Below are 17,535 nucleotides of genomic sequence, written 5' to 3'. Positions count from 1 at the left end.
GCATTCCTGAATGCAGCACATCTGCCTGGTGTAGCTAGGACACCACCAAACGTTTTGTGTCTTTTTCCCAACATTTTCTAGCACGAAATTGGAATATATATTAAAACTTCTTCAGGCTCCATACAGTATGATCTGGTGGTAAAACAGGCAAGTCAATGTAATGGTTACTAAGCTCACTTCTAGAAAACAATTATTGGATGTCAAACATCAGGGCCTTGAAATTTTGAGTTTCCATCTTTCACTGGTTAGTTACACAAAGGTTAGTTACACTGAAATGTGGTTAGTAACAAAGGTTAGTTACACTGAAATGTGTTTTTTTTCCAGTTACACTGAAATGTGATTAGTAACAAAGGTTAGTTACACTGAAATGTGTTTTTTTCCAGTTTGAATTATCCTTCAAATCTCAGAAGTTAAAGTGGGACACTAGAACAGGTTGCCCAGGGAAGCTGTGGTTGCCCCTTTAAGTGTTCAAGACCAGGTTGGATGGAGCTTTGAGCAACCTGATCTAGTGGGAGATGTCCCTATCCATGCAGAGGGTTTGGAATTGGATAATTTTTAAGGTCCCTTGCAACCCAAATCATTCTATGACTAAGCTGAGACTGCACAAGCCAGGTCTGTTTGTGAAGAAAGCACATTTTACACAGTTCTGTAGAGGAAGAAAATATGCAACAAGTTTTATTCAGCGTTGAGTCCACCAGCACAAAGATTACAGGAGATAGAAAGTGCATTAATAAAAGCTAGTCTTTACCAAAAAGAAAATATATTATTGATTCAAAATATCTTACACTTGAATGATGTAGTAACTTATTCTGGGCACCTACTGATTAAGAGAAATACCAAATGAATGGCTGCTTCATAAGGAGATGGATCTAACTCCCCAGTTAGTAGAGATCACTGAGCCCAGCAGTCTTCCTTGCTTTCTGCATCAATGCCCTCAGCTGGAACTGCTTGCGAGACAGAAGACGTACATGCTGCAGGAAGAAGAAGAACAGTTGGCCAGTGGGAAAGTTTGGTACCATCTTAGTTGTATTGCAACACAAGTTTTCAAACCGTGACACATTCCATGACCCAAACAGGATGTTAGCTTTTTGGAAACAATAAATGCATTAGTCTACTAAATGGCATTTTCTTAGCATAAAAATGACTTGCAGATGGCTATAAAATGCAATCACTGTAGTACAGTTTTTGAGATTTTAATTATTAACTCTGCACATATTTTTAGCGAAGGGAAAAGTAGTAATATGTACACCAGAGTGAAGTCAAACCAATGCACTTCCAATGGGCCAGAGAACATTTTAACAGTACATAAACAGAACTAGCAAGCTACATAAGAAGGAAATAATACGTCTCTACGTGGTCCATTGTACAATGGATGTCAAAAGCAAAGTTTAAATGGTAATCTGGGGGGAAACCTCAACTGTTAGAAAAAGGAAGGACTGGTAACTCTTGTTACCCAGTACAGACTATTAACACTTCTGCATACTAATCTTTCCAGATCCAATAGCAACCTTAACTACCCTGACACACACTTTTTGTGTCATTTTATTCCATGTTAAAAAGTGTTTTTAATATTTAAAAAATAATAGATTGTTTTTATTTCATGTGCCATCACCACACACCTAAGTTCAAAATAAAGGAAGATAATTAGATGAGACATTATGAAAACTTTTAGTATTAAGGACAGTAAAGGATGGAAACAAATTGTCTAAGAAAGTCTTTGCAAGAGGTACTAAACTAGCTGGCTTTTTTTCCCCTCAGTGATTCTAACACTTCACTGGCTGCCTTAGCAGAGACATCCACTGAATTATCTGAATACTGCCATCACCCTTAAAGTTAGTTTCTCCAGAATTAGGATGCAAGCCCAGTGAAAAGCTTATGTTGACACTGTTGGACCTGTCTAATGATAAATTACTTCATATCTATAATGCTTTTAAAAGTGGTCTTTTATCTTAATTCTGAAATTCCTCTTTTAAAACTTGTTTCAACATACAAGTACTCATGTTCTTACACCACCCTCTTCAGTGAAGAAATCACTAATGTAATTTTCTGAACAAGCCATCCAAGTATTTGAACACATTTACAATGCACATCTTAAAAACACCCCAAGAAACTTACCTTTAAAAAGACATCCAGATCTATCACTCCACGTCTCAATGCTTCCCCAAGATAGAAGATGGTGTCTTCAATTGCATTTTCCTCTGCATATAAGTTCAGGATCTGCTTGTAAAGCGGTGCTGTAGGAATAATAACTTCATCTATGTCATTATTTTCTGACTGATTTTCCATTTTCTCTAAGGCAGAACTGAGCTCCTCATCCTTCTTCTTGAGAAGTTCAATGTTCTTGTCAACTTCAGCCTAAAAACAATGAAGATGTCTGTTAATTTCTTAAGTCTCAAAAGTCTTCTTCTGATGTAACTGTCAAGACGAAGCATTTTTAAACATGCCAGGTAATTCTTTACTTCTCTACTCATCTCTATTATTAGTTCTATAAAATAAAAAGCTACCAATCTATAGATTTTTAGATTCTTTCATTTAAAAAAAATAAAGGCTGTTTTAGATAATATCAATCCATTACCAATATGTAACTGTAGAGAAGACATGCTAACAGTCTAAATATTTTGAAGGTACCACAAAAGGAAAAATAATAATTTAAACTAAATATAATATAAGCAAAGCCAAAATAATTTTCTTTCTAATTATGCCTTTTAGAGTAAGTTCTTCTACAATTTTGTTGAGAATGGATCACATAAACACTTCACTGTATTGACAGAAAACAAAACATGCTGGCTTTACCCACTAATCATAACTATAATTCAACTGCAGGTATATGAGGAACATCTCCTTTTGCTCCACTTGAATTTGCCACCTGCTATTTTTTAAGTCCCACAGCTAACACACTGGCAGGCCCTGCACACCAACATTTTTCCTTATCACTCAAAGCTGTACAGATCATTATCATGTTCCACTCTCTCAGTCCCCACAGTATTTTTCCCAGACTGAAGTCGTAGCTTTACTTAGTCATGCCTTACATGGAAGCTGTCTGATATGCTCTATTATCAATCTTACCTTTGCATCAAACATTTGCAGTCCTATTATGCCCTTTCTTTCCAAGAGAGCAAATACTAGAATTACACACTACATTTAACATGGTCACATCATAGATTTATATGGTAAGATAATGGTGTCCCCTGTTCTCTAGTCCTTATTAATAATTTCTAATTATTTTTTCAAAACGTATCTGAGCACTGTGCTCAGAAACTGCTCATCAATCCTAAAATCTTACTCCTGAGCAGTAATGCAAGAAGATGGACTAAGCAGATGTCAGGCCTTAGTGAAAAACTGCAGGAATTTCTGAGCATAGTGAGTAGGACAGTCCTGTCTGAGAAAGTCTGCATGCTATACAAGGAGGCTGTGATCAAAATCACTGTGTCTGCAATAAGACACTGAAATGTTTTCTAGTGCTGCTTTTACACATTATTATCTAGAATTTAAGACACAACTGTAAAATAAACTCACACCACTGACGTATTTCACAGGGTGAATGGGGAAAAATATCATTGTTCCTCTGCTACTGAACAATGACATCTGTAAGATACGAGCAGGACAATGCACTTTATGGTCACTGGTATTTCTGACTTCCTTCAGTCCAAACTGATACACCTCAATTTTGAAAGACAATATATATTTAAAAAGCAACACACTGGAAGTTTTGATATTTCTATAATGCTTAAGTAATTACATGCTTCTGCTCACTACCAGGAATACTTGGATACAGAGCAGTGTTTCATCTCAGCTTACCACTTCTTGATCCAGGCGAGTTACCATCTCTTCCAGTTTCTGGTGTCCTTTCTTCAGGTCCTCTTCTGTCCGTTTCAGGGCATTGAGTTCAGCTTGTGCACGATCCATTTCTTCTTTCATCCTCCATCTCAGTTTATCACTGACTGCTGAAATAAGGGAAGCTCGGATGGTATCCTCACTGATAGTTCCATCTCTACTGGGTCCTGCACAAAAAAAAAAATAATTCACAAGCATGAAATTAATTCCATACTGCACTGGCTTCAGCATAAAGCTAGTTTGAAAAAAGCAAGTGGTTAACTTGCTGTATGTACTTTAACAATATAAGACAGTAAAATAAACTGTTCTCCAGAATAATTTTCAGAAGCAGTGAAGAAACCACACGGAGATAAGACACATCAAGATGTACACAAACACAGGAATTCACTTCTGCTCCTTATGAAAAGGAGGAAGGAACAGTACCTTCTACACTAAGAAGTAAAATTTAAGTCAGGTCAAACTACCTGGGACAAAGTTTATTCACTATTTAGGACTTCCTGCTTAAGGCAGACAATTGTGAATGTACATGCTTCAAATCAAAACAAAAAGGATTTCACATCAAGAATAGCATTAGCATGATTTCAGTTACTGTTTACATAGGGAATTACTCTCCAACACAAAGTTAGAACCAGACATCACTTCTACTTTTTTTTTCCCTTGATATCCCTCACTCTGGGAAATTTTATACAAGGCTCACTTTGACACTAGAGTAGGAGAGAGAAAAAAATAACATCTCTATACACCTAAGACAACAAAAATTTACATACAAGTGCGAACAGGAAGGAGGTCTTTGGACATATAAAAGATCATTTTAATACAGCTCAGTTCGATTTATCCTCTTAAAGAGCACGAGCCCTTAGCATTTTCTGTCACCTCCATAATTAGCTCAGCTTGGGGAAGACTTTACAGCACATAGCCATTAAATCCACAGAGCACTGAAACCCTTAACCTTTACTAGGCAGAGTCTGATTTCAGAAGTGACCTTATGGAATCATTAAACTAGTAGTTGTGTCAGAAACGTAATTAATGGCAGATGACTGAACAGAAAGAAAAAGCCAGAAAGACTATTTGAAACAACTGCTATTAACAAAAACTTAAGCTACTCTGAATGCCTACTTTATTTCAATTTAAACTAAGCTCACATAGGAAACACCCCACCAGCCACCCACACAACTGTAGCACATGCTGTGCTCCTAAATTAACTATTACAATAAACCATAGCCAAACAGCCTACAGGGGAAATAAACATTTGCAGCTGAAAGATAAAAAAAACCACTGTACTGTAAAAGAACCTAAATAGTACAGTGAATACAGTGGATGATTAGAGAGACATGTTTGCATTTTATTTGGCACAAGAGATAAACCATGTATAGTAAATGTATGACTTTTACCTAGCTGCATCCAATGAGTCAGTCTGATGTTAAACTGCCACTACAAAATCTGGCATCTTGATAGTCTTGGAAGAGATTTAACTGAAGAGTAAAATCACTGAAAAGAGAATTGGTTCTACTTGAAAGAAATAGGATGTTCCATCCTTTATTCCATCCCATTTATGTCATGCTCAGGTCACTACTGCTTTTTGTGCATATATGTATGTATGTACATACACACACATATCCATATATACAGATCACTAGCTTGTGATATATCCTTCCACACAAAAGTTCATTAAGTTCATATAGTCCATGCCTGCAGGTTCTATCTATCATAGCAGTCTCTCAGGGCAGAAGATAGGGTGCTGGTTTGAGCTAGGACAGAACTAATTTTCATTTTAGTAATTTTACTTGTTCAGTTAATTCTCTTCTAAATGACTGTACTTCCTGAAGATAACAGCATGTTTTTCACACTCCATCTGCTTCTTGGACTGGTAATGCTCAATTTTATATAGTTATTGCAGAGGTAATGGTATGAATGGTATGCAAAAAGTCTCTTGCTTATACATATTCCTACAGAAACCGAGGTCACCGCTTGATTCTGCTAAACTTCTTATATGCCAGAAATGAAATGGTGGAAAAGGGTCACCCCTGAGACCCTCCTGTGGGGAGAACTGGATTGAACAGGTGACCTAAAGCTGACCAAATGAGGTATTCCATCCCATATGCATCATAAACAGCTGAGGGATCACAACAGTCAAGCCCTCTTCTTCCATGACCAACATCCTGGGAGGACCCTGTTCTTCTGCCTTGGATTCCAACCTGTGCATTCCTGAATCCAGGTCCTGTTTGCCACTGAGTCCAGGCGTCCAGTCTGGGATTTTCCCAGAGCCTGCCCTGCAGCCTTGATAGCATTATTGGGATAGGGACTGGGGAGCGTGATATGGGGTTTGTATACATTTGTATATATTTAATTGTTTTGTTTTTCATCACTATTGTTTCATTACAGCTGTTGTAATTTAATTTCCAACCCATAAGTCTCTCCACCTTACTCCTTTGCTTCCTCCTTCTCAGAAGGAAGAGGGGTTAATAGAGAACATCTGCCATTTGTATTAATAGTCAGCCCAGCCTTCAACTCTAACAACATAGCATGGGACGACCTGAGGACTTGCAGATATTCTACCTCTGTTCATCTTCACAGGGGATGAAAATAATGCAAAGAATTGAAATAGGATATAGCTATATTTTAAATTAACTCTCTACAACATAAAAGCAAAACTGGATCTGTTTCAGAAAGATGCTGTGGACAGCCAATGTTCCCTAGAAGGAAGGATTCCTATAACCTCCCTACAAGACAGCCAGCGGAGAACATCAGTTCACAAGAACCCAGCTACAGTCCCCAACACTGTTTGAGCTAAAGTGGGACAGTGGCTTTCTTGCAGTGTGCATGGTAGACACACACCACCTCAGAGTGGAGATGACCACTGAAAAGACTTTTGTGATTCAGAAGGCTGAAAGAACATGGACACAAAGGTTGGGATCAGGCACAAGAACATTACATACAACTTGTTTCCAAATTCTGTAACAACATAACAAATCCTCAAATATTTTAAGAGTAAAGTAGAAGCATCTATCTTATTTTGCTAAGCTGTGAACTTGCTTTGTCCCCATTTGTGTGAATGAAACTTTCAAAACATGTATAGCTCTGGACAGAAGAATGTATATAAATAACTGGGACTTCATATGTTAAATTAAGAACCTATGGGTGCACTTTTAAATTACAGTGCAAGAGACTCCAAATTACTGATACTCTGTACAAGGTCACAAAAAAATCTTAATCCTTATCATATAACTGCTCCAAAAGGACTATCATCCAATTGGAAAGTTATGCACCAACATATTACCTAACTAGGTGACCTTTATCACTGGTTCCCAGTCTGTCACATACACACACTGAAAGTGAGGGACAGCGCAGAAACCAAGCTACTGTATTTTGCCAGTACAGGGCCAAGGAGCAGAAGACTGGGAAAAGATACACAATAGATCTTGATGCTATAAAGGAGAAGTAAATAACAAGTAGGGATAATTAAGAAGCAAACATGAAGGGGCTGGAGAAGAAACTCAATGAACATGAATCTCATTCTAAATGCATTGGAAACCTCTGCTTTAGGTAGCTATGACTTTTGGAGTTAAGAAAATATACATAAAGAGCAAACAAAGTGATTCCAATAGATGATAAAATGAGGACAAAAGCATTTTTATAAAACACAACTGCAGAGCAACACAGACAAAAGTCCCCTACAGTTACAGGGTGAGAAAAAAAGAAAGGCATGAAGAACATGCTGTGTTCTTCAAACTATTCACAGAGCACACACAACACATTGCACAAACACAGGAATGTATCAAGCTCCTAACTGAATAAAACATACCACAAAGGACATAAAATATATTATATTCTTCCTTTCAATAACTTTTAAAATTGAAAATCAATACTTTGGAAGGTCACATACAGAACAATACAATACTTTTTTTCCATTTTCTTATATAACAATTATAGAGGGCAGCTTCCCTTCAGAGAAATCCCTTAAAAGCTACTCACCAACAGTGGTCACGGGAGGCTGAGAAGGGTAGTATGGAACACTAGTGGTTGCTGGATATGGGACAGCACCAGGAAAAGGATAGTTTGGGTAGCTGCTTTGACAAATGAAGATACACTAATGTTACATAACTATTTGTAAAATATCATCCACGCATATTTTCTTTGTGTCACCATATTAAACATTTGTTTACATAATAAAATTTATAAACTGCAGGCCAAGTTATACTTTCTCTTTTCCTGTTTGCATTAACTTCTTTCACAATTTATATTTCTGGTATGATTCATGAAAATACCATTTAATCTGAAATGCTAATGAGTTATTGCCCAATCAAGCACTTGAACCATTCAAAATTCTCTTCAACCTCTTAATCTTGCCATGCAATTTGTAAATTCCCAGAGGAAAACCCAAAAGCACCCAAAAGGAAATTTTCTAGCTACAAAGTCACAAACAGCAATTCACTTTGATAATTTTTAACATGAAAATAGTTAACAAGATGATTGCTGAACCACTTGATGTAAACCCAAAAATGTTGTGCAAAATATGATTGCAAGATGAAGCTCCTCCAGAAATTCTTAGCCCTGTTCTGAAGGATGAAGGAAAGGAAAAGTTTATGTCTATGTTTATGGAAACAATCACAAGGTGACCCATAACGTGACAGTCTAGAGTATCTTCCTAAATTACATTTACTATCAACTGAAACAAGAACTCAAATTAGTCAGTACTAGGCTGATAAACATCTGCATGCAGCAGAGTATCAGCCATGGCTGTAAATAAACAAAATGGTCCAAGAAATCATGTAAGATATAAAATAAGAGAATTCTGTGTCTCTCCAGATACTTGCAAACTTAATAGACTTAAAACCTTTCTGTTCATTCATGAATTATATTATTTTTGAAACAGTTCTTCTATTAATAATTTTTGTACAAACATCAAGAGCAGTTTAAATAAACATACTTAGTGGTAAAAAACTTGCCATAAGAACTTTTAAAAAACCACATTCTTCACTTCCATATTACATTCCTAGTTATTTTTGGGTTTTTAAAAAATATTTTTAAAATAAAAATGTTATACACTTCACCAACTCCTTGCATGCTCCTAAAACACAATGATACTAATAATTAAAATAATTAAAAATTATGTGAACAAATGTAGGTACACACTAGGTGGCAGCAATCAGCATCTTATTATTTGCTAGGACTGAACATAAGTCTTCTGGAAAAGCTTTATTCCAAACTATTATATAATACACTTAAAGAAAAACTCTTGGTTTGTATTAATAAAAAGCTTTTAAAATAATTTTGTGACCTTCAAATTCTCTTTAGAGTGCTCTGAATTAAGTTCACATTTATGCTGGAGTCAACGTCTGACCAATCCAGCAACTGTTTTGTTCCATGTTTTGAGTTGCTCATCACCTCCCAAAATGCCAAGTACAATAATAAACCCCCTGAACCTGTAGGGATATGTTCTGTATCATGTAAACATATCAGCTGTATAAAAAATAATGCAATACATGAGTGAAGCAAGATAACATGTGAGAGTTAGATAACAGATTTCAAAATATATTTATAATCCAAGAATAGTGTATTTGGAGCAAGCAACACCAAGAAAGCTAAACCTTTCTCAAACTTTCTTTCAGCTATTGGCAAGAATTCCATCTTCACTTTTAAAAACAACTGCTAACATGGTAATTACACAACAAATAGGCCACAGAAAATACAATTATGACTAGCTACTGTTCAGTGAAAGTGTGTGTTACGTAAATGATGATGGTTTTAAGGGGTTCTTACCTCGGGTTTGGAGTGCTTCCTGCTGGAAAGGAAGGTATTCCACCTGGGATGCCCGGCATATAAGAAGCTAAATAAAAAAATAATTTTGTGTATTTTTACTTTTCAGAAGTTGAATATGTATCCAGATCACACTAATGAGATGTACTTACGTTGCAATTAGATGCTTTAGAAAAGATTACTGAACAATGAATATTGTTTATCAGAATGAAAACAGTTGACAAGTCATTCTATGACCAAACCCCCTCGATACTGTGTGTCCCACATCTCCCAAAGCCATCACTTCCCACAACACTCCCAGATGATTCCCCTGCTGCTCCTGTGCAGCTTGTCAAGAGGGACACATGCAGATGTTCGTTCTGAGCTCTCTCTGTGCCAACTGACCAAGGCAGCTGCTTCCCCTCAAAAAACCTAAAGCACCAAACTACAGCAAACCTTCCCTCTATATATTGATGAGTTAGATTTTCCTTTCTGAATCCAAGAACATTTTCACAAAATGTAAGCAAACTGTGCCTTTGTGAAGATTCTACCTATCGAGTTTGGTTAAAATATTTTCAAGAGTATTTTGTTTAGAGGAAGAGTATGACAGCTATAATAGCAGTCACTTACACATTCCCTAGAATAACTTGCTAGAACACCTTTCATTGCATATTTATTTTTCTCAATCATTACTTCAACCACAGCATGGATAAAAATGGGTATTGATTTAATAATCCACAACGTACTACATAAAATGTGGATACATGAGAAAAAGCATCTGCAGCCAGGGAACTCAAAAAAATGGTATGTTACTAAAGATGACACACTTGAAAAGTTGCTTCCATTTTTTATATAATAGATGGAAAAAGAAAATAATCTTTCCAGTGTAGTCATTGTTCTCTACTCACTAAATAATGAATGTAATTTAAGTACCTTCAGAGAAACTAGACTTCACAACTAATGATTGTCATTTTACAATCCAATCATGTTCTTATCCAGTACTTTCTGCTATTTAGAAGTTAATTAAATTTTTTTTTAAATCATAACATATAAATGTCTAAAGTTTTAACAGTCCTAGCAATTTTAAGTTTCTTCTTAGAAATCTGACAATTCTATTATAAAAATTATGTTTTGTATATCTTTATTCCACATTTCTAGTCATTTTAGGAATATTACATGAAATAGCTTTATTTTTTTTAAGAGTTATTTTCATCCTTCAATGTTGTCAAATTACTCCAGTTTTTAAAACGGGGCTTAATTTCTTCTTAAACAACAAACCTAAATGTCTGTAAAGTAAGGAAAACTGACTACACCAATAAAACTAAGTAGCTGTTCACAGTGTGAAAGTTCTGAAACATTTCCACTAAAATTACTTCAGTTATACTAGCACTGAATGGCTACAAAAGTAATCAAGAGTGTTTCAACTGATGATCCTTCCTGAAGCCCAAAATAGTCTCTACTAAAACTGTATCTGTACTGACACCTTCTGTTCTTGGCAAACCAGAACAGTAGAATGACCTACTGCTCTTACAGGTAAGGCTAGTGCCAGACAAGCTACCAAGTTCCAAACATTTACTTTTCGGGAACTATCTCCAACATTTATGTTTGTTACCCTCTCACATGTTAAGAACCTAAGCTCTTGTTCAAAATGGTTTCTGCTGGAAACTGTAATTAATAGAATTCAGCCTTCCAGATGTAACACTGGTGTGATGAAAGCTGTATTTCAATAGAAAACAGATCCTCTAAAGTACAGCAAAAAATATATAACCCCAAATACAGCTGCTCTGCCATTAAATTCATGTAGAGTAACATCAAACAGCCTGCAGCAATCTGCGTCTCCTCCCCTCCTGCCCCAGTCTTTGGCTTGAGTAGGTCTACGCTACTGAGGTTTTTTTCCACCCAACATGGAGTCCCCTTCTGGAAGAATTTCTAGGAATTTCTGTTTCCTACTTCCCCTTTCTTCCTTCATGTGCCTATCCCCAATCTTTAAAATAAGATGACTCCAGGAGTTTATGTAAATGAAAGACTTTTAAAAGTCTTGTGAATTTTTGCAAGAAAATGAGTACCAAGTCAGAGTACCAAATCAACAGAAAAGAATTAAAAACCATAAGGCAGGTTTTTCCATATTCAGCAAGCAATTAAGAAATGAAAAATACAAACAACAAGAACAAGCAGTATCCTTTTGCTAATGAAACCAATGGTTGCAGAAAGCTTAAAAGATGGACTTGTATTATCAGACTGAAAAAAAAGATACATTATCTGAATAATCTCTTTTTAAGGCTATCTCTGAATATTGACAGGCTATTGATTGTTTTGAGAGGCTTGGGGAGTGTGTGTGAGGGTGTGTTGGTTCTGTTTTTTTTTAAATAAACTTGATTTTCCCCCCCCTTCCAGAAGTGGAAAAGACACACACACTCTTCCCCTATAGTTCAAAAAGGTCAAGTACAGCACAGGTGAATTCATTAACCAGCAATATAGAAAGTCATTCTAGAGCATACATCATTTGCTGACAAACGATACAGAGCAGCAATATGCTTTGGAAAATTATTTTGAGCATTTGTAGAAATGAGCAGCTATGACCACTTACTAGTTGGTGGGCCTGTTGCCTGGTATGGTGAGTAGCTTGATGAAGCAGTAGGCCGAGAAAAGACTGGAGGTTCCTCCCCAAACACAACAATCATGACCTGAATCAGTTCTAGCAAGTCTGACTGGGGCTGTGAGGGTAAGCAAATCACAAGCTGTTGATTTTGTTAACAGAGTTTGACTGACTATAGTAACAAAATGGCACCAATCCATCAGCTCTCAAAAGCCATTCTTTTCATTTGCTGTTTTAAATATATTTTAAATACACAGATATGTGCATATTTAACTTCCAGTATGGATTTCTTTACTGATTCCAAACTCAGCCAGGTGGTATTCAAAATGGTCTAGCAAGATACAGCTGCAGTAGCATTTACACTCAGAACAAACAGGAAAATACATGGTTCCCTATCAACTGCAGGACAATAAATGACTGAAGATGACTGTGCAATGATGGACTATAATAATTTTCTTAAGACTTAAATCCACATTCCAACATGAAAAAAGTACAGATCACTAAGTTTTCAGACATTTCATTTTCATACACCCTGTAGCTTTTGCTCAGGTTCAGAATGGCTCAAGAGAAAAAGTGTTCTAACCCACCAAGGAGCAGCACAACCCCCCTTTAAGCACAGCCAAACTAGGCTTCTCAGTTTATAACTACATTTAATATAGGCATGATTTCATTTTGCTAAAATAAGAACAAACATTGTGAATGCAGCACCAGATTAAATATCCTATTTCCAAATTTTCTTAGCTCTATAATCCACTTGCTTATTTTTATCAGCCTCTCAAACTGAATTAATTCTTTATCACCTGTATCTTGGATGATCCCCTTGCTCATGCAAGACCTACATGCTGATTTGGGCAGTCATTTTCCACTATTATCATGCAAGTACAGAACTACCATCCACGCTTAATAAATTTATTCCTGCTAATCACTTTTTACAGAACTATGTACTTTGTACCATTCTTCAAATCCTCTCAGCAGAGATCACCTTGTTTACAAGTCCATGCTTTGGACAAAATTTCCATGTGGCTTACTGGTAAAGCAAATACATCCATACACTTGAATCTCCAGTAATGTTTACATAAACAAGTCCAAGTGCTCACACAGGTACATTTTAGTCATAGAGATTATTTTCAAACCAGAGATGTTACACAGAATTTAAAATTTCCCTTCTATACATATTCTTATCTCACAGATCTCCACAACAGTGTCCTGCCAGGGAAGGATGGCTGTGTGGCACTGCTTAATCACACAAACTGTTACTACAGATACAATGAACCAGGCAATGGAATGCAACATCCTGAACTGTAAGACATTACAAATAATAAGCAGTTTTTAAATTTAAAAGGTGGTTTAAGATTTCAAATAAATATGATAACGGTTTCTTGTTACAAATTGTACAACTAATGATACAACATTCTAAAGGAATTCAGAACTCAGTAAGTTCCCCTTTACTTACATATTTCCACTCATGCAGATAAGGAAGGTATATTTTTCCATTTGCATCAACATGCTTCCCAGTTTTTATTGTCATAGAGCTAGTGGGTTTAACAAAACAAATTGGGGGGTTGAAAGGATAGGTGTCCAGCAGCCATAAGCAAATTGGGATATTGTATGTGTTACCTAGAAAAGACATGTGGAAAGATCTTTAAAGTTACTCCATCTCTCAGTCTGTCCTATTGTATAGAGATTCAAGAAAATCTCCTAAATCCAGTAAATTCAACTACACAGTCAGAAGCCAAAATCCACTAATAACATTAAAAAAAAAAGACCACTCGCAATATGGCTATTTACTCAATATTCTTCAGAGCAGTTTGACTTAGATTTACAATTATCATTTACCACTAATACATAATCTCATTTGTTCTGTTATTACTAGACCCTAAAACAAATTTTTGCCAGCTGCAGCAATAACTGGTTTGCAACCCTCATTCAGCTGAGAAGCTTGAAAAACGTGCAGCACTGAGAGAAAAAAGATGCTACACAGCTGTACCAGACTGAAAAAGCAATGCTCAACATTAAAATTTTATTCCAGAGGAAAAATAGGGAACAATTTCTTTAAACCATTATGCTGTGGACAAGTAAGGGATTTCTAGAAAATAGTTATCAATGAAGTTGTTGAACCAGGTCAAATCTAAATATTTTTTCATATAATTTGGAAAATTTACAGTGGTGAAGATAATAATAAATGCATACCTCTGTAAGGCACAGGAATGGTTCCACTGAGACTCATCAACTCTCTAGATGAGCCATCATTAAAAACTGAAAGGGAACAAACAGGATTTTAAAAACAAATGTACCTGCTACAGGTTATACCCCATCTTTTTATTAGTATAATTTTTCAGATATTACATGTATATAAATTCAGCTAGAAAGGTTCTGCCCTTGCACATTTATGGACTAGCAAATTATTGTCTACAGTCAAGTAACTTATGAATAATGTGTTTCTAGGAAATGATTGACTAATTATTGTCAAACTACCTTCACTGCAAATAAAACTGCTTACTCATTCAGAGGCCAAGTAAAACATGTTGGAACCACACAACCTGAAAATCATACAAATTGCTGCACAGATAATCTGAACTGAAACTTAATTTAAAAAACAGTTGCCATTTTAGGAATACAAAGAATTCCTTATGCTTTCTCCAAACAAACAGGTCAGCAAGAATATGGAAAATTACTTAGCCATAGGCCTTTATTACCAGCAAAGGTAATCCAACCAGATAATAATATACTGAAGAAGAAATGCATGTGCTTTACTCGCTGCCACATCTTAGTCTTAGTTCACAAACTGCACAGGAACCCTGACCTCAGTTTACTGAGTTGCTGTAATTAAGTTTTCCCATCCTTTCAATCCAACAGATTACTCTTGGCCGAATAAACATATTTCTGGTACTAAATCTTTTACTTTCCTAGTTTCACCTGGAAGTTTCTAGTCATGCTTCAAATGTAGCTTTTCCCATACAAATAATTTGGTGTTAATTTTCTGCAAAGGCAGGTAAAACAAGTTGGGATTAAAAGGGGGTATATGATTTATTATAAATATAAACTAGAAAATTATCTCATCAGCAACGTAACCATTTTCTTGTTGCTCATTTCACGGCTCCAAATATAGTATCAATTATCTCTAAGTGGCTCTGTGCTCAGCCTTTGAGGCAGCTTAGAAAGAGTTAGGTAACACAAAAGGGCTTCTTGCTGTCTGGAATCCTAGTCACTACTGTTACGAAGATTTGCTGTTCCAACCAGATCTTTCACTCTTGTTTTGTATTCTCTGTTCACTGCATGAATTTTTATTTCTGTGACACCTGCTGGCTTGCAGCTTTTCAAGTTAAACTAATTTATCTTTGACCTGTCCATCTCTCTTCCTAATACTTCTCAATCCAGATTTAGAATTTTAAAACCAGAAGACTATAAAGTCTCTGATAGTGTATTAGTAAGAGAAATTAGCTGACAGAGGATTCCCACAGGTGACAGTTAAAAAAAGGTGATCAGAAGGAAGATGACCTCAGCAGCCCTGCTGGATCACTGCATCTTGTGAAATCATGCCCTCAGCCTTTGGAGCTGACCCTCGATACCATTATTTAAGGCACTCAAATTTAGTCAGATCCTTTAAAAAGGCTAAGAGTGATTGTCATTGTTGATTTAAATTACCAACCCCCTCATGACAATTTTCTATATACTTGACTGTGTTTTCTGCATCTCTTAAAGACTGGCACAATTACTTTTAATGAAGTATTTGTTCAATGATTTACAGTTCTTTCTAAAGAGAACTCTAAAAGTATCTTCATACCACAGTAAAGCTGATATCAGCAATCTCAAGGAACACAAATTATATGACATCACTGAACAATAAACTAAAAGTTACGCTGTGAAAAATGCAACACTTCTTGGGAGGTGGGATAAAGTAATGTAGAAAAGTTAGGTTAGAAAATAACTTTTTCTGAGGAAGTATTGATGTCAAAGATCAAGAAGAGAAATCTAAATTTGTTTTCTACTGTAAATCTCCTTTTTCTGCACAAAAATGAACACATATATCTAAAACATCAACAATTCAGTAACAAAAATCTTCTCAAGCACAGACTAACCATATGAATCCATGACAGGTTTGAGGTCCTTGTACTGAGTAATAACACTGGTCGTCTCCTGTACAGTTAGGTCTCTGTACTTATACTGGAAAACAGAAGAGAAATAATTATTTTAGAGACTAAATTTGCAGTGTAATTTATTTTGGTTTTATTTTACCCAACAGACTTCACTAATTAAGAGTTCACATTGATATATGGACATTCTTCATTATTATTTTGGAATAAGAATTTATTTCTCCATCTTACTTAAAAGAACACTGCTTATATAAATTACCAAACTTTAACAAGGTGTTAAAATGCTTTTAGTCTTAAATAAGGGTCCATACATAGAGTGACGGGGGAAAAGCTATTGCATTTTCATTTATGTTCTACTATAACCAACAGCATCTGGGAGATACATCCGGATCACCTCCAAACAAATATAGTGACATCTTGAACACTCCTGATACATACCCATCTGGGATCTGAGCCTTACAGGGGACTTTCACAGCACTTTTCAAAGCATCACAGTATCTATCCACCACTGATCAGTACTTGCATATATCTTATCAACTAGAAAGCAGAAGTTTCAAGGCACAATATCATCAGCAATAATACTGGTTTCATCCTCATCCTTTTATCAGGAGCAGGGAGTAACACACAGCACAGATGTGTAAACACAGACACACTGCTACAGAATTTCAGGCTCAGAACTATAATCCACAGGCAACAGACAGCTGGTTCACCACATGGTGCAGCTCTTAAACCTTGTAGCAGTTCCTCGGCAAAATCACCATAAAAAAAGAAAGCTAACAATGTATCTTGACAGTGTTTCATTGCCATTTTTTTTTAATCGCAAGCTTCAGATGTCTTCAGAAACAGCATCCTTTCACTCAACCTTGCTAGGAAGACAAAGGGCTCAACAATGTGCTCCAATATGCAAAGGGCTCCAATATGCAAAGCACACAGTTAACAACATCTGAACAAATAAATTCAGACGTAATCCAAGCACAAAGTGGGGTGCCCCAGCTCAAATCCCCTTTGCTCCTACAAAGTCTTAAGCTTAGAAACTAAGTCTAAGAAACTCATTCTTCTTCCTGTTATCTACAGAGGATGCTGCCCCTGGGCATGGTAACTTTTATTTCATGAGCAGGGATGAACACACCATGGCACTTCACACTGTGTCACCTCAGTCTATGAAAAGCATGTGTGCTTTGGGGGATGTTGTGACTTATCTTCCTGAAATGACCAAGGGAAAACCAGTCACACAGTCAGCCTGGATGGAAGGGCTACAGAGAAGCATGACAAACT

At 36.2% G+C, this 17,535-nt stretch overlaps 1 protein-coding gene across 1 annotated transcript; it reads right to left on the bottom strand.

Annotated features, from left to right (window-relative positions):
- Positions 1-649: 649 nt before the first annotated feature.
- Positions 650-16,324, bottom strand: TSG101 (tumor susceptibility 101). The gene is made up of 9 exons (XM_009995378.1): positions 16,246-16,324; positions 14,357-14,422; positions 13,620-13,783; positions 12,158-12,284; positions 9,595-9,661; positions 7,807-7,898; positions 3,799-4,001; positions 2,116-2,355; positions 650-971 (listed from the first exon to the last, which is right to left on the bottom strand). The coding sequence occupies exons 1-9, from the start codon at positions 16,256-16,258 to the stop codon at positions 882-884; spliced, it is 1,062 nt and encodes a 353-aa protein (XP_009993680.1). The 5' UTR covers positions 16,259-16,324; the 3' UTR covers positions 650-881.
- Between the last annotated feature and the right edge of the window lie 1,211 nt (positions 16,325-17,535).

Source organism: Chaetura pelagica, unplaced genomic scaffold, assembly GCF_000747805.2.
Source record: "Chaetura pelagica isolate M959 unplaced genomic scaffold, ChaPel_1.0 scaffold94, whole genome shotgun sequence".
NCBI lineage: Eukaryota > Metazoa > Chordata > Aves > Apodiformes > Apodidae > Chaetura > Chaetura pelagica.
The sequence above is the reverse complement of the archived record's forward strand: the minus strand, read 5'-3'. Positions and strand labels throughout refer to the sequence as shown.

Bases quoted from the DNA above. Each gene is read 5' to 3' on its own strand.
- TSG101 (XM_009995378.1), bottom strand. The intron at 7,899-9,594 runs GTAAGAACCCCT...TTGTCAAAGCAG, and splicing joins GGAAGCACTCCAAACCCGAG to CTACCCAAACTATCCTTTTC. The intron at 972-2,115 runs GTAAGTTTCTTG...TTCTTCCTGCAG, and splicing joins ATCTGGATGTCTTTTTAAAG to CATGTACGTCTTCTGTCTCG.